At 40.8% G+C, this 24463-nt stretch overlaps 1 protein-coding gene and 1 long non-coding RNA gene across 3 annotated transcripts; one reads left to right on the plus strand and one right to left on the minus strand.

Moving 5' to 3' along the window:
• Positions 1 to 8796: 8796 nt before the first annotated feature.
• On the minus strand, positions 8797 to 24371 carry LOC125972130 (uncharacterized). The gene is made up of 3 exons (XR_007482687.2): positions 23926 to 24371; positions 21791 to 21887; positions 8797 to 17673 (listed from the first exon to the last, which is right to left on the minus strand). It is a non-coding gene; the product is annotated as an uncharacterized lncRNA (long non-coding RNA).
• On the plus strand, positions 9716 to 20054 carry scn2b (sodium channel, voltage-gated, type II, beta). 2 transcript variants are annotated; one of them, XM_049725522.2, is made up of 6 exons: positions 9720 to 9987; positions 14162 to 14322; positions 14398 to 14614; positions 15741 to 15933; positions 16083 to 16149; positions 17109 to 20054. In XM_049725522.2, exons 1-5 carry the CDS (start codon positions 9906 to 9908, stop codon positions 16090 to 16092), a joined length of 663 nt encoding a protein of 220 aa, XP_049581479.1. In that variant the 5' UTR covers positions 9720 to 9905; the 3' UTR covers positions 16093 to 16149; positions 17109 to 20054. The 2 variants fall into 2 exon arrangements, with proteins under 2 accessions (XP_068507460.1, XP_049581479.1); XM_068651359.1 differs by lacking the exons at positions 16083 to 16149; positions 17109 to 20054 and having other exon boundaries at positions 9716 to 9987; positions 15741 to 15937.
• Positions 24372 to 24463: the final 92 nt, after the last annotated feature.

Raw genomic sequence — 24463 nt, forward strand, 5'->3', positions numbered from 1 at the left:
TACTGCTTGCAAGAGGAATCAATGATCTATTAACGTGGAATAGTGCAGACACACTTGTATGCCAAGGCGAATTAGTTGAACCTCTTCAACATCGCCCCAGTCGGCAATAATCGATAAAAGTTATGTTGATTATATTCCTTTGGGGAAAAACAGTACAGTTAAAGAACTTTGTGCCGGCGTCTCAGAATTATGATTTATCGCTTTCAGTCTTTGAGTAGTATTCATACTATTATTATGTTCATCGGTATAATTCACATGCCACCTGCAAACCTCAAACTGCTCCCAATGAAATTGTGATGAAGTGCACTATAACTCAAAATTTCTTTGTTTCAAGTTGTCACAAGTAAGAAAAGTGAAGCATTTCAGTGGATGAATTAGCTCTAAGTCTAAAATTTATTTGTGCAAATTAATATTTATTTGTCTCAACACTGAAAATGCTTACATGGAAAACAAAACTGAGATATTCAAACAAAACCTGCTAGCCCCATTCTCAAAGTAACAACAAATTATGTTTATAACTCAATTAAGCAGGATAAAAACACACAAAAAACTTTTTTTATACTGCTCTATTATTAGTAGCATTGCATCTTTGTGTGTCAAATGTGTTGGTGTCTGTTTTACATGAAGGATCTAAAAAAAAAAAAAAAATCACAAAAATCCTTCATCTTTGACTTTGTCACAAAAAATACATTGTCAATGTGAAAGAATGCAAAATATTGACAACAAACTAGACTCAGCCATTCATGCTCATGTTGTGCTGAGTTTTTGTTTTTGGTGCTTTTGTTTGTAATTGTAAGTTAATTTGTTTTTACATTTTGAAAATGTATGACTCATTACTAGTTCCCTACAAAAGCAACAATTTCAGGCAACTCGTCACCAGGTCAGAGCAATAACTCTGTTACATTTAAGTTTGCTAAAAATATACGTATGTATATATACTATATATTATTCATATGCAGTTTTTGTAAGGAATCACAATTTGGACCAGGCTAATCCAGGTCGACAAGGTGAATCAATTTTTTTACCTTCTGTATTAGGAAGTGGCCAGATTTAACGTTGTGCAATCTTATCCAAATACTGCAACAACATTCTGTATATGAAAGAATATGGACTCTACATTCAAAAGGAAACAGCATTACCATAATAGGCTGCTGTCTGAGATTTGAACAACTGCTAAACTTTTCAGTTCCTAAACACCGATTGTAGAATCCCCAAGGTTGAGCAGGTGGAACATGTTGATTTAGATGTATGGAAATTATATTATCATATGTATAATTCCACCCACAAAGCTGTTTTCTTCTCTTCAATACTTGTTAAGTAATGGTTGTCGCAAACCATTTTGTGACGGAAAAGATGTGAAAAGATCTTTCAAGTGTTTGTTTGGGATAATGTATTACAAAGTCTTGCATCACTTGTGATGACTTTGTGGGAAAACAAAACAGACTACTTTGATTTGACTCGCCGGTTTTTGCCGTTAACGGTGATTTCATTATTTGTAAAACTGGCAACATCTTACTAGTACAGTATTTATTATCATAATTATTATTTTGATAAAAAAAAAATAATTCATAATACGTAAGTGCTATAATTCATTTAATAGGGGCAAAATTGCCCCTCCGTGAGTCGTCACCTTATCGTGGTGGAGGGGTTGCCTGTTGTGGCGGCAATCCCCGAACCCGCTGGTGGACACCGGCGGTAAGGGATGCCGTCAAGCTGAAGAAGGAGTCCTATCGGGCCGTTTTGGCCTGCGGGACTCCGGAGGCAGCTGACAGGTACCGGATGGCCAAGCGGAACGTGGCTTCGGCGGTTGCTGAGGCAAAAACCTGGGCGTGGGAGGAGTTTGGTGAGGCCATGGAGAATGACTTCCGGACGGCTTTGAGGAAATTCTGGTCCACCATCCGGCGTCTCAGGAGGGGGAAGCAGTGCAACGTCAACACTGTTTACAGTGGGGATGGCGTGCTGCTGACCTCGACTCGGGACGTCATGAGTCGGTGGGGAGAATACTTCGGAGACCTCCTCAATTCCACCTACACGCCTTCCATTGAGGAAGCAGGGCCTGGAGACTCTGAGGCGGATTCTACGATCTCTGGGGTCGAAGTCACTGAGGTAGTTAAAAAACTCTTCGGTGGCAAGGCCCCGTGGGTGGATGAGATCCGCCCGGAGTTCTGGATGTTGTGGGGCTGTCATGGCTGACATGCCTCTACATTGTAGAGCAAACTACGGCCCGCGGGCCACATCCGGCCCGCGGGACCGTTTAATCCGGCCCGCCAACCCTAAATAAATTGTATTAAACTTTTTTTTTCGGTCATTTTGCCTGCAATGACTGCGTTTCCCCAGTAGATGGGGAACCACTCGCCTGCGCATTTACTACCGGAAGCCGTGTCAGAAAGCTCGGTGCACACTCACAAGTGCGTGTACGTACTCAGTAGTACGGAAATGGCGCACTCGCGCTCTATTTGTAGCAGTGCCGAATTTAGAGTGTGGGCTGTGACGACAGCATTCTTGTAATTTGCGCGCCGAGTTTTCGGATACAGTTTTACGCTAAAGCCACCCACAAACCTTCCCCTGGAATCCTTCCATTAAAATGAGTCGCCCAAGGAAAAGCAAGGTGGACACTGAGTGCCGAGTGTTTAAAAAGAGTGGCCAATTTGGCTCGACGTACGCGACGTGACGTTCAGCCACATGAACATCAACATCAAATGAACACTGAAAATGAAGGGGAGGCTTTCAAGTTTGTTGTAAAAAAAATGCATTTTGAATATGATCTGTACAAATAGCAGGGATTGAAACTAGCGACCATTCTCATTTTCAAACAATGCAGGATGCTCAAGGACATTGATGCACCACCTGTTTGTGACTAATCTTAACCTTTAAAGTTCTTAAGGCTTACTTTAAGGAAGTGTTTTCCGTTTCCTCACTTCTGTTACCAGGTGTTTGTGAGTTAAAACTCTGCTCTGATTTTCAGATACCCCTCACGGTGTTGCCGTTTTGATTACTTTATTTGGATGTATGCTTTCACCGATTCTTCAAGATGATATATTTGGTCAAAATGTTTGCCGTTTGATGTGATCTCATAAGATAAACATACATCTTTCATTAATCTGACCTGCAGGCATTGAAGTGATGGAGACTGTTATTCATAATAACAGTGTCATATTTTATGAGAATCACTGATAGCAGTTTTTTAGGGATGTTTTTTTTTTTTTTTTAATGCTGCTAATAAACGCATTTGTTTTCAAAAAACCTTTTTTGAATATCCATGCTTTACTACCTACTAAAGGCCAAAACCTTTTAAGCAATGACCTTTACAGGTCGTTTATATTACTTCACACAAACACTACATCCATCTGCTCCTGGTTTGGCCCCCCGGTCAAAATTTAGAACCCAATTCGTCCCGCAAGTCAAAAAGTTTGCCCACCCCTGCTCTACAACATTGCGTGAACATCGGGAACAGTGCCTCTGGATTGGCAGACTGGGGTGGTGGTTCCCCTCTTTAAGAAGGGGGACCGGAGGGTGTGTTCCAATTACAGGGGAATCACACTCCTCAGCCTCCCCGGTAAGGTCTATTCAGGGGTGCTGGAGAAGAGGGTCCGTCGGGAGGTCGAACCTCGGATTCAGGAGGAGCAGTGTGGCTTTCGTCCTGGCCGTGGAACAGTGGACCAGCTCTACACCCTCGGCAGGGTCCTCGAGCAGCATGGGAGTTCGCCCAACCAGTCCACATGTGTTTTGTGGACTTGGAGAAGGCGTTCGACCGTGTCCCTCGTGCTTCGGGAGTACGGGGTGCCGAGCCAACTGATAAGGGCGTTCGGTCCCTGCATCACCGATGCCAGAGTCTGGTTCGCATTTCCGGCAGTAAGTTGGATTCGTTCCCAGTGAGGGTTGGACTCCGCCAAGGCTGCCCTTTGTCACCGATTCTGTTCATAATTTTTATGGACAGAATTTCTAGGCGCAGCCGAGGCGTTGAGGGGTTCCGGTTTGGGGACCTCAGCATCGCGTCTCTGCTTTTTGCAGATGACGTGGTGCTGTTGGCTTCTTCAGGCCGTGATCTCCAGCTCTCGCTGGAACGGTTCGCAGCCGAGTGTGAAGCGGTCGGGATGAGGGTCAGCACCTCCAAATCCGAGTCCATGGTCCTCGATCGGAAAAGGGTGGAATGCCCTCTCCGGATCGGGGATGAGATCCTGCCCCAAGTGGAGGAGTTCAAGTATCTTGGAGTCTTGTTCACGAGTGAAGGGAGGATGGAGCGCGAGATCGACAGGCAGATCGGTGCAGCGTAGGCAGTAATGCGGACCCTGTACCAGTCCGTTGTGGTGAAGAGAGAGCTGAGCCAAAAGGCAAAGCTCTCAATTTACCGGTCGATTTACGCTCCTACCCTCACCTATGGTCACGAGCTATGGGTTGTGACCGAAAGAACGAGATCTCGGATACAAGCGGCCGAAATGAGTTTTCTCCGCAGGATGTCCGGGCACTCCCTGAGAGATAGGGTGAGAAGCTCGGTCATCCAAAGTCCCAATGATCATCGTCACACACACATCTGAGTGTGGTAAAATTTGTCCTCTGCATTTAACCCATCCCCATGTGATTTTGATCCATCCCCTGGGGGAGAGGGGAGCAGTGAGCAGCAGCGGTGCCGCGCTCGGGAATCATTTGGTGATCTAACCCCCCAATTCCAACCCTTAATGCTGAGTGCCAAGCAGGGAGGCAATGGGTCCCATTTTTATAGTCGTTGGTATGACCCGGCCGGGGTTTGAACCCACAACCTTCCAGTCTCAGGGCGGACACTCTACTAGTAGGCCACTGAGCGGGAGAGACTCGGAGTAGAGTCGCTACTCCTCCACGTTGAGAGGAGCCAGATGAGGTGGCTTGGGCATCTTATCAGGATGCCTCCTGGACGCCTCCCTGGGGAGGTGTTCCGGGCATGTCCCACCTGTAGGAAACCCCGGGGACGACCCAGGGCGCGCTGGAGAGACTATGTCTCTCAGCTGGCCTGGGAACGCCTTGGGATCCCCCGGGATGAGCTGGATGAAGTGGCTGGGGAGAGGGAAGTCTGGGAGTCCCTCCTAAAGCTGCTGCCCCCGTGACCTGACCCCGGATAAGCGGAAGATGGATGGATGGATGGATGGATGGATGGATGGATGGATGGATGGATGGATGGATGGATGGATGGATGGATGGATGGATGGATGGATGGATGGATGGATGGATGGATGGATGGATGGGACAAAATTGCCCATCATTCCAAGCCAGGCTGAATTTGTCATTACAATTTTGCTTTTGAGCCAGTGATGTTGTAGCAGTTTACTTACCTAACTTTGGCACAGGTAGCACTTGTTTAATTCCCTCTCAGTGATGATGTGAATGTGAGTTTGACTGACTGTCTAATGCTCTGTACCCTGTGATGGATTGGCTAAGTCAGCTGGGATAGGCTATCTTTCCGCAACTCTGAGCAGGATATTGAGGAAGAGGAAAAAACAGATAGCTGAATCTATTTGTTGGCATAGCGCCAAAACCCTTGCAAAGGTTCATATACTGTATTTTAACAATTGGTCTCTCCACATGAGGGTCTGCTATCTTGACAAATTATTGAGAAAATAAGGTCCAGAATTTATTTTACATTGTCCTGCACCCCGGCTCCATTAAAATCTTGTTTTTTAGTGTCTGAGTTGAGGAGAAACAGAAGAGAAACTTTCTCCCTCATCTAACCAATGACTTCCGTTAACACAGTTAGTTTTAAGCTGGTTACAGAAACAACTCATCTGAGAAGCAAAGGAAGACATCAAGCAAGGCTTCTTGAGTCAAATCCATGTGACCTATTTAAGATATTGTTTCTTGGCATTCACTGTCAGAATTAACCTTGCAGCGAGTGCCTGGTCTCATGTTAAATCGTTTTTACTTCTTTACTATTTCCACTTATTATGCATTCCTGTGTTCTGAGCCAAGTTGATTCATTGTGATCAAGCAGACCCTCAAATATTTAGCATTAATAAATGGTTTCAAGTATCATTTGGGATGATCAGGTACCGTATGTTCTCGTCCCACTATCAATGGTGTCTGCGAGGATTAGCCAAGGTTTGCCAATTCATTTGTCATTTTTCATGCAGAGGAATCCCATTGTGCTTTCCTTTTCAGCCAGCAGCATGTTATGGATCAATATGCAGTACAGCACAGTCCACAACTCAGTTAGGAAGTGTTGTATTGATACTGCTGTTATCTTTCAGTTCCCTAGTAATGTCTGTGAAAGGGTTACTAGAGTATTTTTACTAGCATGTCCTATTTTAATCATTTATTGCGTTATGATGCAATTTGTGCAATCTAGCTGAATGTGAGTATTTTATTTGATGGCTAAACAAAAAATTATATTTTTTTATTTATTTAGTCACCATCATGTTTATTCTTCAAATGTCTGACATTGCTGTAGGAGTGATTGCAGTGTTTTCTGATTGCTTCCAGGCTGTTTTAAAATGTATCGCTGATGTGCCACTTATCCTCACTCCAGGTAGCGTTGATTGTCTCATTCTGAGCACAAATGATAGTTCTTCCCAGTAGGAAGAGTGTTTGTGAATTTGTCTTGATTGGTCTCCTCCTTCCACTCGTGTCTGCTATTAAATGTGTCTTTATGGCTCTATTATTTGAATGCTGTTTTTTTTCCTGCCTAGTTGTCCCCGCAGGCGCAGGGAGAACATGCAAACTCCACACCTCAGAACTGTGGGGCGGACGTGCTAACCAGTGCGCCACCGTGGCACCAACAAAGTTTTGGTTATTTGAAAAAAATAATTATTCAAAAAGAAAACCTGAAACGTGGCTGTTCAGAAAGCCATCAAATTCATGGAATGTTGTCTTTATCTGGATTTAGCAAGCTCCAACGGTATCAGTATTTTGAAAATGAGATGAAGATTAGTTAAGTAAATTTGCGATGTGATCTGAATAAACTAGCAACTAATCAAGGGTTTGCCTGCCATCTCACCTCATTTGGGACAAGCCTCATCTTTCCTACGACCCTAAATGAGGGAAGCAGTTCAAATAGATGTAATGAAAAACATGGGATTTCTTAATGTTTCAACTCTCATTTCCACAGCATAAAAGACAATGAACAGACACTGACTGAGTCAAAGTTCCTTCGTCTTTTTAATATGGCTGGGTGACTATATAAAATACTATAATGTAGAAATTAACCCCAGATGAAAAGCACATCTCGAGGTGTCAATATCACTTTAACTCTTCACCAAAGGACCGCGGTATCCACACTGTTGCTAACGCAGCTATGAACACACGCTTCGTCTCCTTGTCTAATCACCAAACAAAGCTTTGAATGCTGCCTTCTGAAATCCTTTCCCTTTGAATTTTGTTGAGGGGAGATAAATCCCGGGAGAATAAAAGAAGGACAAAAGAAATGAAGATGAACGCTGGCCAATTCCTGCTGAGACCTCAAGAGTTTTTAAAAAAAAAAAGGAGGGAAAGAGTTCAGTTGATTAGCAAGTCTCCACTGACGTCCCATAGGCACTTGGTGTGTATGTATGCATGTGGCCCAATATAGATGCTTGCTTTGTTTTTAGCACCATAACTGCACTGTACACAGCGTGCATTTATTTGTGTAATATGGATCTTCCTGACAATCTTTTGTCCAATTTATTTCAATTGCTTATTTTAGGTAGTCCTTATGATCATATTCCTTATGTCCTCACTACATAATCTTGCATGTATGTTTTTTTAAATAGCAGCAGGATTTTCTGCATGTTTTGCAATACAGCAAATTAGGCTTAGTGGAATCCAACCACTAATAAGATTAAGATACCCTTTTAATAGTTAAATTGTAAAAAAAAAAAAAAATGTGATTGCGTCATAAAAAAGCTGAAGATTGAATTGAGGATCGGGGTGAATTTCGGGTGTAGTAAGTCCAGTGCCACTAGACACATTTTTCTTCATCCTTCTTTCCTCATTGCACTCCACGTTGTCATACAATATTATACAATGCGATGTGAAAAAGAGAGGTTAAATGAATATGTTTCAAATATAAGATGAGAGTAGAAGTGTCTCACAGTGAGTTCAGAAGGTGGACATGAAACACTGCAGTCCGTTAGTATCTCACTGGATTCCCACCAGTTTTCTTTCTATACTTGTATCTGCTTTGTGTGCTCAGGTGCCTTCATCATTGTGTGCAGGTGACTTTCTGATAAAAAAAATTAATAATAATTGAAAACCTATTGACAATAGTGAAGAGGTCAATTTGAGTCTGTGCCTGAAAATCAATGAAGTCATTTAGCGATAAATATTGCCATCCAAAATAATGTAGTCATACGTCGGGAAAATACAAGTAAGTCATAAATAATATAAATACTTGGTATGTTTATGTAATTGAAAAGGAAGAGGACTGTTTGTTTCCATGTTGTCACTGAAAAGATTAACAAAGGCTATTTCTGAATAGTAAAATAGTCGCTCATGAATTTAACAACAACATACGCAGTTACCCTTACCTATCTAGACAGCATATATTCTTTGAATGTTGATATTGAATCTAATGGTGAAGTGCCAAACATTTTTTGACAGTTACACACGAAAGGATTGTGGTGTTGTGATCGTTGAGTTACAGCGTCATCTTTTGGCTGCACAAAGAACAACAATAAACTGAAGCATGACTATTTATGGCACATGCAATACTTTCTGAAAACACTGAAAGTGTACAGTACCTGTTTATCAACTATCATTCCACCTTTTTTTTGCAGTGCATGTCATCACGAGGGTTGTGGATGAGCTGAAGCCTCTTCCAGCTGACCATGGATGAGAGGCAGGGTACACACTGTACTGGTCCCCAACCCATTGCAGAGCATATGCAGACAAACAACCATTTACATTAATCCATTAACCTGAAAAATATGTTTATATGGAAGACAGCCGGAGTACCAGGAGAAACAGGATATAGGTTACCTCGGCCTACATACAAAGGCCTAGTATTTGAAACAACAGCCCCAGATACGGATGTTAATATGAATAACCTGTTGCAGACCATTACGGGATGTAAGCATACTGCACCCATGGGAAATTGGCAGAAAAATCGCAAATTGCCCTGGGTGGCCAAGGGGTAAACACGGCCCAATGCTGGCCACCACGTAGCTCCACCCCTGTGTTTACCTTGTAGGTGTGTTCGGACTGGTGAATGACACAGGCTCCTCCATATTTGGTGTCATTTTATTACCTATTAAATTACTGCAGTCTGCTGACAGCCTTTTAACCCACTCATAGTCCGTCAAAGCACAGACGAGTAAGGTATTTCTGCATTTTCCATCCATTGCAGATGGAAATGAGATGGAGTGGGATGGGTTAATTATTTGTTTGGTGCGCACGACTACTTCATTTCTTACAAGCAATTACCAGCAGGTGTATTTTCCGTTACTATTGTGTTTGTAATTGTATACCTTCAATTCATTGCCAGTATGAACAACGCTTTTCTAGGTGCACACATACAGTATCATTTAAAACTCATCTAATTCTACATGTATAGCCTATAGCAGCAGACTACTAAACTGGTCATTGTGGTTGTATCTTCATTTTTTAAATATTGATATTAATTTATCATGTGTCTTAGGCAATATCTTTTTTATAATAATAATAATAATAATAATAATAATAATAATAATAATAATAATAATAATAATAATAATAATGGGACGTAATTCATTTAATTTCTTGGGAATCAGCTTGCGCCCTCCCGCCTCTGTTGCAAACATTCGGGCAACCATGAGACCAACCGTTATAAGGCTAAAGACACTGCCAGCCATGTCCTGCCTCTAAACATATGCTGTTTTAACCTTTTTATTCACCCTAAATCATATGTATATATTTTGATCCTTTTTGTATTCATATTATTTTTTTCCAAAGGTGTAAAAACGTGCGTGTTTCTCGAAGCGGCGGTCATGTGTCTCAGCGCGCTGGAAGAAAGACGATTTGACGTTCGGCTACTGCTGTTGTCGGTGATGATGATGCTCTCGGTCTCCGGTAAGAAGCACGCTGCATTACATTGACAGGAAGGCTTCCCTGAAACAACCACATTGTTCCATCTTGTCAGTATATCAATTTGACGTGTCTATGAGTTGCAATAATAAATGATGTCGCTCAACATCTTTCCAAAACAGATGTCTTCGCCATTTTTTTCTTATTTCTAAGGCCAAATAGAAATACTCATGTCGCTCCCTTTACGCTATGCTCCATACAACCAATAATGGAGCCTACAGGGTTCTCTAGTGCCCGAATTACCCTTTGATATCTACCAAGCCACTTATACCTAAAATCCACAATCTCATAACTATAGTGTGGATGGAATGCCTATGGCCTATAAAAATGAACCTACTATTAAAGCCACATATCACATTATCTGATGGTGCTGTCTACCATTGTGAATGTACAGTTTATAGTCGTCAAGCTACAAGCTGCCCTCTTGTCTTTATAAATGAAGCCTTTAACAGCTTTCCAGGCTATACAACACCTCAAAAAGTCCAATTACTGCTATTTATACTTCTTGAATTATTGAGAGTCTGTTTCTGAAGATCTGCATTCAAACAAATCTTGCATATGCAAAGCAATAGATGATACACATATTAATGTTCATGTACAAAAAGGGCCCTTTATTCAAAACAAGAGTAGGCCAGTTGCAAGTGATCAGATTTAAAATCGGATGCTCCAAATTGAGCAAAGTGATCAGATGGTCAATTGTCTACTATACAGGACTAGATTTTGTTTAGTCAGTGATGTTTTTCAAGTAGTGTGCCACACCCTTTCGTGTCTCCATGACAACATCATTAATTATGTGGGGATGCTTGTGGTGTAATAGGTACATCAACAGCTTTGTTTTCTGAGATAATCAAATATTTCAGCAAATATTTTACTTTCTCTGTTAGCTCAACGTAGATCTTGTTTATTTTTCTATCCATTTGTATGCGCTACTAAACAGCTGGTCTGAAAATTCAGTTACCATTTATTGTCACTAGAGGACAGCATCAGGCCACTCAATTTCATTAACCCCATCTTCAAGGTCAGTATGCCTATGTTTCAATTGTTAATAATGAACAGTAGGAGTTTAACGTTTACACCATTCTTGTGAACTGGTCGGTCTAATTAAATGCTGCTGTACCAGTGACATGTGGTGAGGTTCGTGGCTGGTGAGACATTAATATCAGCCAGATTTTGAAAGAGCTCTTTAGTCATAGTCTAATTTCCCATGGATTTATGACAGCCAATCGCATGACACATACAAACAGATATGTACTCACATGCACGATCCCAACTGTGGAATATTTAATGAAATTAGCACGCAGGTTTTTGGAATGTGGGAAGAAGCCGGAGTTATCTGCCGAAAATCCACATAAGCAAGGGGAGAACATACTGTTCAAAATAAGATTTTACCCCCAACCCTTGGAATTGTGAGCCAACATGCTAACCTCTGCCACCGAGCTGAAAATCGACATCCTATAGGTTTCTATCAAAATCACAGTGTTTTACTGGGCTATAATGAAGCATGTGGCATCCATTTCAATTTTCAAAAGATGATGATGTAGCAACACTGAATATAAATTCACATTGCATATCATTCAGAATTCTTTCTTCTTACATTGAATGTACTGTACATTCATCTTCACTTTCCCTGACTGTGTAACATACACTGGCCAAGCGGTATGTACATGCAGTCGTAATAAGGGTGGGCCGATAACGTAAAACTAACATTTTGGGTACTGGAAGTTAGTATGAGGCAAGAAGCGGAGGCAAGTGAGGCAGATGGGAGGGGCAAAAGGACTGAGGTATGCATGAGGCTGCCTCACTGCAGTATTTCATGTCTTTGCGAGCGCCTCTGTCTTGGCCCGTCTTTCCCGTACAGGACCGCTGACTCATTGATAGCCTTTGTACAGTGGATATAAAAAGTCTACACTCCACTGTTTGAACGCCATTTTTTGTGACATCAAATAACTTTCAAAGCCTTTTCCACCGTGAATGTGACCTGCACAAGATAATAGCGAGGGGAAATAAAAATAAACACCTGAGATCATCAGTATCTGGGGATGTGGCTGTGTGTAGAATTAACCACTCACATTCAAACAAAGACAATAAATAAGAGACAAAAGCATTGTTTTGATTGATCGGCGTGAACAACAGCCTAAAATGTTTTAAGTTGTGATATTTAAACAATAAGTATGTACAAAGATTTTATTTTGAGCAGTTCCAAATAGTAGTCAGTGTTAGCACCAAACTGACTTTTACTTAAAATCTAAATAAAATTGTTTGGAAAAGCCTACTAGAGCAGCCAAACTTTATTTGGGGTTAATTGGATCAACAACTCAGTTTTATAGGTTATATTGGTCACATCAATGATGGAAAAGGTTTGAAATAATTTATTTTAGTCTTGATTTCTCTTTACAAAATCTTGATTTTTAACAAGGATGTGCAGACTTTTCTTTATAGCCACTCATTACAGTATTGCTAAATGTGTAAATGGGTTTTAGACGTGTGTCTGTCTGCCCACAAGTGTCTGTGTGTCAATCTTGTAGCAACAAAAGGAATGTGCAAAACGTGTGGGTTAATTGCAGTGCATGCTTAAATGCGTTGGGTCTGGCTGTGTAAATATTTTGGTTCTGGCTGCGTAAGCAGTTACTGTAGGTCAGTATTCGGGGATGACATTGAAATAGCATGCTTAGCTTAGCATGCTCACAGCTGCTGACAAAACACAGTTTCTGAAGATGTGGGTGCATGTGTTTGTGTGTTGGGAGAGGCGCACATTTTGTGCAGCCTCAAAACAGAACTTACTTAGCTGGATGATGTGCATTTGTGTGTGTTTGCGTGTGCGTGCTGCAGAGAGGCAGTGGTGCAGCAGCAATTGGACCCCAGCCAGAAACACCCGACTGCAGTAGAGAATGGTGCAGAGTCCCATCCCTGTTACTCATATAAACTCACAATATGAGCTTGTTCTGGGGGAAAAAAAAAAAAGCACCATGTTCGACGTGCCATTCAGTGTGGCTGCCTACCCAGAGAGTCTTTCATGCCAGAACCACGATTGATCAAAAAACATCAATGTTAGGTTAATTAAAGACTCACAGGTGTCAAAGTCAAGGCTTGGGGGCCAGATTCGGCCCACCACATCACTTTATGTGGCCCAGGAAAACAAATCATGTTTGTCAACTTCCATGACCCAGGCTATAAAATATGTACCAAAATGTGTAAATTACATTGAGCTTTTTTTATTTTACAATTTTTACAGTAAATAACAGAAATTGAACAAACTTCTATCCTTAACATCTGATTTCAAAGGTACTAGTCTATACATTTTTGTGTGTAATATGTGATATGAGGTACGACTACACATTTATTTTTTCACTGAGGCCATCTGAGGAAAACCTATAGTACAAAGATAAGTTTGAAATCCCGATGTTAATGTACACATGCTCGTTGTCTACGTATGCCACAACCGCTCTATGGTATAGCTCGTCATTCGCCACAAGTCAACTAGTATAGGCTATAATATCTCTTCTTTTGAAATAAACCAGTGACGTGCCAAACCGCAGTAGTGTGCAAACGCCTTCAGCAGTAAGATTGTTTGGTTGTTAAATGAAGAGATGCCTTTCGTTTGTTATAAAACTACCGTCATTACAGAATCCAAGCTCATCTGTGAGGGGTGCCATTGGTCAGAAGTGTGCTATTTTCTGCTTATCTACCCTCAAAACCGCTCCTTTATCCTTTCCAAAGGAGAAATAGGTTCAGTCATTTTTGACAGGCAGTAATCTATCTGCCTAGAAGTGCAATTTATAATGCTAGTTTCAGTTCGATTTGCTGGCATGTAGCCTACCACAGGGTAAGCATGTTTGTTTCACTTGTCCCAAAATATCTATTTTGGGTTATTTAAAATAAATAGTCTTGTGAATTCATTCAGTCAGTTTGAGAGGTTGTCTACAGTGTGATAAATAGTGTGATGTCAAACAAGTGCAATACAATGGAACCTGCCATCAAAACCAACAGTGGACAACACATTACCCAAAGGACAGCAATGGAGGACATGCAGGATTTTGTCTCGTTTCTGTTTTTCCCACAACTTCTGACATTGAAAATGCTAAATCAAATGTAGCTATTGCACAAATGCAATCCCATACTAATGTGCTGCAAGTAATGAAATGTTTTTGTTATTTTTCAGGTTGTTCAAGCATGGATGTTATTGTGACCAGTAAAATCAACGTGATGAATGGGTCGGATATCAAAATCCCATGCACGTTCACTTCCTGTTATAAAATAGACACAAACAAGTTTGTCATGAACTGGACCTACCACGAATCAATCAATGATACGGAACAAATGGTAAGAAAGACAGCTAAATATGAATAGTGCACTTTTCAAAACAACATTAACTAAATAGTGTGTCTGTTTCCATAGTTTATGGCATACTACCGGAAGAAAGGAATGGTGGCTTTGCTTCCAGAGCGGTTTGGAGAAAGGGTGCTGTTTGCAGGAAACCTGGAAAAAAATGACCTGTCAATCACCCTATTAGACGTCCAGGAGGAAGATGAAGGGATTTACAACTGTTATGTGATAAATCCTCCGGACCGCATACATGGACATGGGGTCATAAGACTTAAGGTTTTTACTGAACGTAAGATACTAACCTTACCTCATGGAGAAACTGACAGTCGAAGGGCTCTATTTTCATAGTAGATAGTTGCACATGTATTCAGCATAAAAACGTCATTTTCATGCTGAGCATGTCTAGTTCAACTCTTTTTGGGACTTTTGGTGGACCCAGGACATTTTCTATTACACGCCTCTAGTCCAACTCCCGATAACTAACAATTTGGTGACAGAAAGTAGACTAGATCTAAACCAACTAACAGTAGGTCTAAGTTGTGGCGCAGCTGGTGTTACAAGATTTATGAGTTCAGATATGTTTGATGGATGTCACAATATTTCATTCATAAATATGAAAATAGTGTTTACTAAACCCTCTTATATTAAAAATGAGTTTATTGAAAGCAAGTGCTATCTTTACATCGGCCAGCTTTACAGCGGCCAATTTTACGTCATACAAAAGTGGAGCAATTCCTTATAAATGAACTTTGCTCACGAATTGCGCCAAGCGAGTCTGTTATGCTTCCGCCATGTGGCCCTTACGCTGAATTGGCAGCAAGTAAGAGGAGCCGCTTCGATTGACCAGGACTCAAATTGGCTGTGTTCATTTCCATAGCAGTGCAAATGCCAATTTCTAACTAGACCCCCCCCTAAAAAAAAAATCCACCCATACACACAGTTAGACTGCACCTTGTGCTAATATGGCACAAAAATATAGCCCTTAGAGCTAAACTTCACTTTTTTGTGTTTTTAAAATAAAAAAATTAAAAAAGTGAGCTACTTTGGATCTATTTGTGTCAACTTAAGTGGAACTCGCTTAGGAGCTGCAAAAGAATAGTTGTTGAAATCTTAATAGGTTATTAAATGGACAGCAAAGATAAGTTTTGCCATTAATGCCAATAACCATACACAACATGATGTGCATGTTTCTTTGATGCTGTGGATCTTGTGCTCCTGACTCAGCTTTTTATTTATTAATGGCCGACGAGAGGTTGAACTTAGTCCCTCAGCATCTTTCTCCCACTTACACACTAGCCAGGCTCACTCCGCAGCACTTTCCCTCCACTCTGTTTAATCAGCCTTGTAGAGCTCTTAGCCACCACTGCATCTCTTGTCGAAAGGACATACTTAACTCGCTTCTTTGCTTCCCACAGTTCCCCCACCGAGAGACTCAACAATTGCCGTTGCCATTGGTGCATCAGTGGGCGGAGCACTTGCTCTCCTTATCCTTTCCATGGTGGTTGTGAAATTTCTCCGTCATCATCTCAAACAGGATCTGACCTCAGAAGAGAAGATGGAGGAGGAGGGGAAATTAGAGGCTGAAGGTGCCACAGAGGAAGGAACAAAGTAAGAAATCACAAATTAGAGTTCAAACTTTCGCCAGCAGTGCTTGCAGAACACAATCCATGTAGTTTTGTTTAAAAGTACACCCACACGTCACATCCTCTTTGAGCAAACTCTTACCTCCATGTACATCTATCTTCTGACATTTACAGACAACCTTAAATGGGCCGCCAGAACAAACTAGTAGCCCGCAGAGCTGTCGACCCAGCACCTCCACTGGTAAACTCCTTTTCCCTACCGATTGCTTTTGTCATTGAAAACACAAGATGTGACTGTTATCATAATGTGTTGGCAGGAATGTTTTTCCATTGTTTAAGTTAATTGACTATTTATGAATGAAAGAATTGGAACATTTTAGGAAGAGCTCTACACATACGTACATTTACTACATCCATCCATCCATTTTCTGAACCGCTTAGTCCCCACGGGGGTCGCGGGCGTGCTGGAGCCTATCCCAGCCGTCATCGGGCAGTAGGCGGGGGACACCCTGAACTGGTTGCCAGCCAATCGCAGGGCACACAGAGACAGACAACCAACCGCACTCACACTCACACCTAGGGACAATTTGGAGTCTTCAATCGGCCTACCAAGCATGTTTTTGGAATGTGGGAGGAAACCGGAGTGCCCGGAGAAAACCCACGCTGGCCCGGGGAGAACATGCAAACTCCACACAGGGAGGGCCGGAGGTGGAATCGAACCCGCACCCTCCTAACTGTGAGGCGGACGTGCTACCCAGCGCGCCACCGAGCCGCTTACATTTACTACATTTAAACATTTTCTTTTTTAATATGCCCCAGTACATTATACAAACTTTATCTTTTGTAGAGATTCTGGGATTCTTCAGATTTTGCTTTCTCCTAAGTCACTCTTACACACATATAAGAAGATAATGTAATATTCACACCAGAAGTGTCTTCAAAACATTTGCTATAACAATGTGGATTATACGTATAGACTTTATATGCTTTTTTTTAATTGAATAACACCCAACAATACACTTAGTTTAGTTGTGTGACTGTCTACCTCACGTTTGTATTTATTCTTTGAATGTAACACTTTTTCCAGGGTCAATGTTTAAACTTGGGGGAGTTTCGATATACAGGGAGATAATTCACTGCATCTGTACATGCTTGTTTTGAAGAGAATTTTAAAGTTTGTCTTTTGTTTTTTTTCCGAAGATATGCTTCATCTTTCTTCTGTCCGCAAGAACCACACTGCCTGAATCATTGACCACCAAGTGCATCTGTTCCCGCTGCATGTTTGTGTGTTTCGGTGGACAAGAGTGTGTTTTTAACATGTGTCTTTAAGAAAGAGCGAGAGATGTGTGTTTGTCTCTTTACAGACAGCAATTATATCTACGCATAGCTTAACTACTGCTATGTTATTAATGTCAATCTATCAAAGGAATAAATTTGTTATTGAGCAACTATGACAGGTTACAGCTATAAGATATGACCTCACAGGTAAGAAGAAACTACAAAAAAAAATTGTTTCCTACAATATTGTACTGTATGGACCAAAGTATTGAGATATCGGAAAGGAAATATGGATTTTTCTGCCTCTGTGTTTTGCATAAATATACATTTCTATGAGATGTTTGAGTTCCCTGATGTTGCAAAATCTCCATTCCAGTTTCATGTTTGATAGGGTGAAGGCCAGGGCTGTCACGTTCTCCCACACCTAAATCATCCAGTTGATTTTTTTATGACCCACGTGCGGTTCTTTGCTCCTTCAGTTGCGGGTCTGTAATGTTGGAAAATAGATCATTAATATTCGTTTCAATTGGTTTCTTTGTTTTTCTATTTCTAAATGTTCCGATTATGGTATAACACACTGCTCATGCTCAAAATATTCATCAAAAATGCTGATATTGTGACGCCTTGTGTGTGACACCTATCTTGTGTTGATATAATGTATTTGAATACAATGCTGTCAAATTCTTAATGGCATTATTAATTAATGATTAATTCTAAAGCACTGAACCAAAAGCAATTTTATTGCATCAAGCATAACCAAATTAGAATATATAAAATAAATAATTGACTAATGAAATGGGTAAAATAAGAAGCTTATACTCATAGTGCATCACAGTGGTCTCACTGTGCACACTGGTGGAGTTTTTGTCCTTTTGACATTTTCGTCGAGGAGAAGAGCGATTGCACCTTTGTGGCAGTGAGCAGCCGCTGACTTGATCCCCAGCTAATCAAAGTGGCTCCTTGTATTTTCCGTTAAATTCTGCGCAGGTGTTTTTAGCTGCCAGGGGGCGTGTAATAGAAAACACCCTAAGTCCGCCAAAATTAAGCGCAATCTGCCAAATTCTAAACTTAATTGCCCCAGCAGAAACATCAAAATGTGCCAATTTTTATGCCGAGCGCACTTGCACTTGTCTATGAAAATAGAGCCCCGTGTCTTTAAATACATGCACAGTATACATTTGGACAGGATGTAGTCTTAGTTGGTTTTTACGATAATAAAGACTAAATCCGTCACTGACTTTGCAAAATGTTTCTCAGAATATTCATAGCAGTTTGTTTTTCCTTGATGTTTATCTCCAGACACAGTCACTTTTTCATTGGGTCAAAGTTGTATTTGTTTTCAAGGGAGGTTACTAAATGCCTGTTGTGATGAATGCACAAGTTTATGTTTTTGTTGTTCCAGTGCACGTTCTCTGATTTTACCTTTGCATCAGATACAAATATACTCTCATATTGTGCTGGTTATACCATTGCATTCATGCTTGTGTGATTTAAGGAAATTGCTACTTCAGACACATGTTCAGCTTGTAATAGTGAGTAAATCATCACATCAGAGTAGGACGTAACAAGCTCAAAAACATTGTTAATTGTAATGTATCCAATCTCAGAAGTTAAACAGATACCAGACTTTGTTTTGTTTAGTTTTGCATTATAACCACGTCATTATATTAAAGCATGGACACTGTAGTAGACTTATTGCATGTTAGTTAACACATTTCAACATGTACCAATGTAAGTTATGTCAGACCGAGAGACAAACATGATTTCATCTGAGCATGCTTACCTAATCGTTTACACTGTGTAGCAATTGGGCACCTTTCTTCATATTGCGCTTCTTTTATTGGGATAAAAGGAACTTGTTTTTAAAAAGAAAAAATGCTGCCTAGATGTTTCATATCATTTTCTGTAGGTCAAAGATTAATATGAAAGTGTGGTATAGAAGCATAGATCCAAATGAAGTCCAACCAGAATTGTCTTTTATAAGGATTTACATTCCAAATGCAGCAAAGCAAAAGTCTTTGTCTGTGTGTGTGTGTGTGTGTGTGTGTGTGTGTGTGTGTGCGTGTGCGTGTGCGTGTGCGTGTGCGTGTGCGTGTGCGTGTGCGTGCGTGCGCGCGCGTGCGTGCGTGCGTGCGTGCGTGCGTGTGTGTGTGTGTGTGTTTGTTTTTAAAAGACTTTCTTTTATTTCCTGCCTCAAAGGTCAGGTCACTATTTTGCACATTATCACATATTTTACATCAGTGATTCTCAACTGGTGGGTCGGGGCCCAAAAGTGTGTCGGCGATCCATTTCGGGAGGGTCACATTTGAGGGAAAAATGGCTTGTATTTGTTCGCTGATATGTTACAGAACAGTACTGAGGTATATCAAGTCCCCAGATAGAACATACAATTTGGATAATTGTCAGAAAATGTTGCTCATGTGTGTCTACTTACTCCCTACTTTGAAAACAATTACAGTGCAGCTATTTGGTTAACGGGTTTCTGTTAACAATATGCCATGCCGATACTACGTCAAACTCATTTGAAATTGAATTTGAACAAATAAAATACTCTAGACTTTTAAACAAAAAAAATATGCTTCATTCATCTTAACTTATTAAAGTGGGTCGGGACTTTGCAGTGATAGAAACATGCGGTTACCAGAGTATCAACAGTTGAGAACCACTTTTTTTTTTATATCGTATTATATTTGAGAGCATGTAAAACAAGATATAAAGGAGAAAAGCATATAAAAAGTTACGTAAATTGTTTACTGGATCGTGTAGATTTGTAATCAGAACATGGCATGGTGATTGTATGCTAAGGATGTATCCTTAATTTAAGCACCGTGAATGTTGAAAAAGTCACCAATAAAATATTTCATCATATTTGTCTGATGTAAAGATTTCATTCCAATCAAAATCTTACAGATACATTTTTAATGACTTTAATGAAAGGATATTATTTGAGTTAAAACTGCTGAATTACACATGGCGCATGCAGCAGACACATGAATGGTGATATTGTAATTTTGAAAAAAAATGGAATTGCTCATTTGCACATTTTGAGAACAAGGTATCTACCGTAGTTTTCGGACTATAAGTCGCTCCGGAGTATAAGTCGCACCAGCCATAAAATGCACAATAAAGTGAAAAAAAAACATATATAAGTCGCACCGGAGTATAAGTCGCACTTTTGGGGCAAATTTGTTTGTCAAAATCCAACACCAAGAACAGACATGAACCAGCAACAACAGGCTAAAGGATATGGTATGCTAACGTGACATATACACAAACGAGGAGCTGAGAACGGGCCTGACGTAACATTCAGAGTTATTCAAATAACTATTACATAAATAACACGTTTATCAAACCATCGGTGTCACTCCAATTCATGAAGCTAAGCAAAGTTACAAGCTACAACACAGCTATAAGCTACGCTACAAAGCTACGCTACAAGCTACGCCGAAAGCTGCAAGCTACAAGCCACAAAGCTACAGAACAGAAAACAACATCATGCCTGGAGATAGACACAAAGATCAATCTTGGAAATGAGGAACCTCCTCACGACCAGCATTGACAATTCTATCTGTGAACATCGAAGGGTTCTCCTCTGCAAAACGAACAATCTTAGCCACCCTGCACAGCACCGGACTTAGCGGAGTTTATTGAGAAGGGACAGAAATGTGTTCAGCTGTGGCTGAACCACATCTAGCCAAGCCTTGTAACTAACTGCCTTGTAGCCACGATAAGAAGAAGAAATCTAATTCATTAAATCCATCGATCGTCCTTTATGTAAACAATGCCGCGTATGGTGCCGCATATGCGCTGCGCCGCTGACATCGGACTCGTTGTAAGTTGCATTTCTAATTATTCCACAGACCCATATAACGATATATAAAGTATATTTCAAATAACTATCATATTACAACAACATTATCAAACCATCTGTGTCACTCCAAATCATTAAATCCATCGATCAAATTCCTCGTCCTTTATGACAACAACGCCGCGCGCGCGCCACAGAAATCTAGTATATAACTATATTGTAGCGTTAACAAAGTACCAGGAAAGACGTGGGTTTGGTAAACGGCTCTTTATTTAACAAAATAAAGTTCAACGAGCCAACAACTGTAACGATAAAAACATATACGAGTTGCTACACGAAATAAAATATATCAAATAACTATAACATAAATAAGTTTTTCAAACCTTGTATCACTCCAAATCATTAAATCCTTCAAACGTGGGACCCTTCGTCATCTTCGTCATCCCGTGATTGAATCCTTTGTCCTTTATGTAAACAACCGCCGCGCTGCTGAGGTCACTTTCAGTTGAAATGACAGTAATCCCTTGCTACATCGCGGTTCGTTTATCGCGGTTTCACTACATCGCGGATTTTTTAATTTTGAAAATTTGTGAAAAAATTCACATATAAATCGCTCCTGAGTATAAATCGCCCCCCCCACCCAAACTATGAAAAAAACGCGACTTATAGTCCGAAAATTACAGTAGTAGAAAATCTACTTAATCATTTCATTTCACACTTTATGGTTGGAAATACCGTTGCAATTTGTAGAAGAACAATTAACAAGTCAAAATGAGGAGAGGTAGAAAAGACTCACCAGTTGCAAAGTTCTAGCGCAGCCCCACTGTCATGGTAATGAAATCCAAGATAGACATTGGCTCAGCAGTATGGCTTGGTCACATGCTAAAAACAGACTGATTAGAAGCGAAAGACAATACTGTTGGGTGTATAAAGTGTGCTACAATTCTGCTTCTTGGAGTGTTTTGTACAGACGTGATTATGACGACTAGTAGCTCTCATAGATTGTTAAAATATATCCATCCATCCATTTTCTGAACCGCTTAGTCCCCACGGGGGTCGCGGGCGTGCTGGAGCCTATCCCAGCCGTCATCGGGCAGTAGGCGGGGGACACCCTGAACTGGTTGCCAGCCAATCGCAGGGCACACAGAGACAGACAACCAATCGCACACACACTCACACCTAGGGACAATTTGGAGTCTTCAATCGGCCTACCAAGCATGTTTTTGGAATGTGGGAGGAAACCGGAGTGCCCGGAGAAAACCCACGCGGGCCCGGGGAGAACATGCAAACTCCACACAGGGAGGGCCGGAGGTGGAATTGAACCCGCACCCTCCTGACTGTGAGGCGGACGTGCTACCCAGTGCGCCACCGAGCCGCCTGTTAAAATATATTTAAATAAAAATAAATAAACAGCATAACGTAGACAAACTCAGAAATTTAATATTTATATGGCTGTGAGAAAGTGGTGCTCTAAAATGCCTTCAGAGCTGCATTATGGTTTGATAAAACTGCACTGCATCTTCTTTCAAAGCGCTCTATTTAGTCTTATATAGCCTAATATTGTCTGACGGTGACTTAAATTTGGGCCTCTTTCATCCACACATTGCACATTGCATAGATTGATAAAGGAGAAAAAATATTATTGTAAAATATAAATAAGACAAAGTTTGGGAATTAATGTGCATCTTGTGTGCTGCAATGCATCTACGTAAGCCACGAGAATCAAAGCCCAGCTGAGCTAAGCTGCATTCAGAGGTCAGCTGGGAAAACCTGCATTACTTTGCATTTTTGCACATACGCGTTGTTTTTTTTTTTTTTTTGTTTTCATCACTTTCTCTGCCAAATCTGCCTGACTTCAGTGTGAAACAAACTGTATTATTTTTTTGTTCTCATTGTAGATGCACTGAGTGCCATGTTTGATGTCAGTCACATGAGATTGGCTTTTTCCATATGCGGTACTATATATCATATGCACGTAGAAGCGCTGAAGGACAGAAGGAAAAAAAAACAATTCAAGTGCCCCTGAAACCTACAGCATATATATAAAAGGATAAACTTAACATCTGTGTGTGTATAAACTACGTAAATCATGAATACTTTAAAAATGTTTCAGCCAAAGTCAAGACATTTTTCCCACCCTGACTAAATTTACAGTTAAAAGTGAATATTTTTAATGAATTGTATCCGAAATGGAAAAAATGCAGTGAAGTGTTGAAACAGTCAAAAGTTCTGTTGATAATAAGTAAAATTATAAGCCATTGTTTTTGGGTGGGATTTGAAAAAAATAAATAAATAAATACATCACTGATATTATCAGACAATTTTGAAGAAAGAAAAGCTTACACACCATTGTGAGGGATGACATTCATCTAAGATATTCTACAGCATCTGTCCTCATTTAGCTCACAGCGTCTATCTCTGCTCGACGGACACAAATTGGCAGTCACTCACCGGTCAAATGACAAAGTTCACACTCAAATCTACACAATTTAGAGTCTTGAATTAACAAAAATTACATTCAAAATGTATTTTAGGGTATGTGAGAGAAAGTTAAAGGAGCCGGAGAGAACACACAAGCACGGGGGGAAAGAACATGCACTTAGGAGGGCCCCAGCCAAGATTATCAGAACTCTAACAAATGTGAGGCAAACATGCTAAACACAGATAATTACCAAAAATCTCCGAAAGCATTTGAAACAACTTGAAATTTAGACCATTTATATAATGTGCCCATATTAATTCATCAATTTCTGAACACAAACATTTTCAAACGACTGTCCTTTATTTTAAGGCCAACTACACAAAGTCTGCGCAAAAAAAAAAAAATCTCTGTACACATATTTGTCACATATTTGATATATATAGTTTGCAACTTAGAAATAACTTTGAATCCAAATGCGTGCGTGGCTCTCAATTTGAAACTAGACTCACCTTCATATTTTATCTTGTTCCAGACCAAATGTCAGGTGGGACGGCCAGCACGATTAAAGAAGACATGGAAACCACAGAAAGACAACACAGTTGAGATGGTGAACCCAAGACAAGGGTAAAAAAGAGTCATGGTGAGAAGAGTAAAATAGAGAGAAGATGCTCGGATGGTGACACATCTGAAGATGAGCCTGAGACAGGGCCACTCAGGATGTTCTCTGAAATGTGCTCACTCACCGGCTGCTGCAAAGAGAGAGAGGATGAAAGGGGGAGAGGGAGGGAGGGAGGGAAAGGAGAGGATGGAGCGAGCCGAAACGTTGGGTGATACGTAGGAAGGTTAATCAGACAGTGTGCGTGTGTGTGTGTGCGTGTGTGCGTGTGTGCATGCGTGCGTGCGTGTGTGTGTGTGTGTGTGTGTGCGTGTGTGTGTGTGTGTATGTGTGTGTGGTGGGGGGGTGTAGGGTGTGTGTAGAGGGGGGCGTGTCCCATCCAGGAAGATTATGTTGGAATGGTAGAGGAAAGGTTACGACCTTCTGTGTGT

This window comes from Syngnathus scovelli, chromosome 7 (genome assembly GCF_024217435.2).
Source record: "Syngnathus scovelli strain Florida chromosome 7, RoL_Ssco_1.2, whole genome shotgun sequence".
Classification (NCBI taxonomy): Eukaryota; Metazoa; Chordata; class Actinopteri; order Syngnathiformes; family Syngnathidae; genus Syngnathus; species Syngnathus scovelli.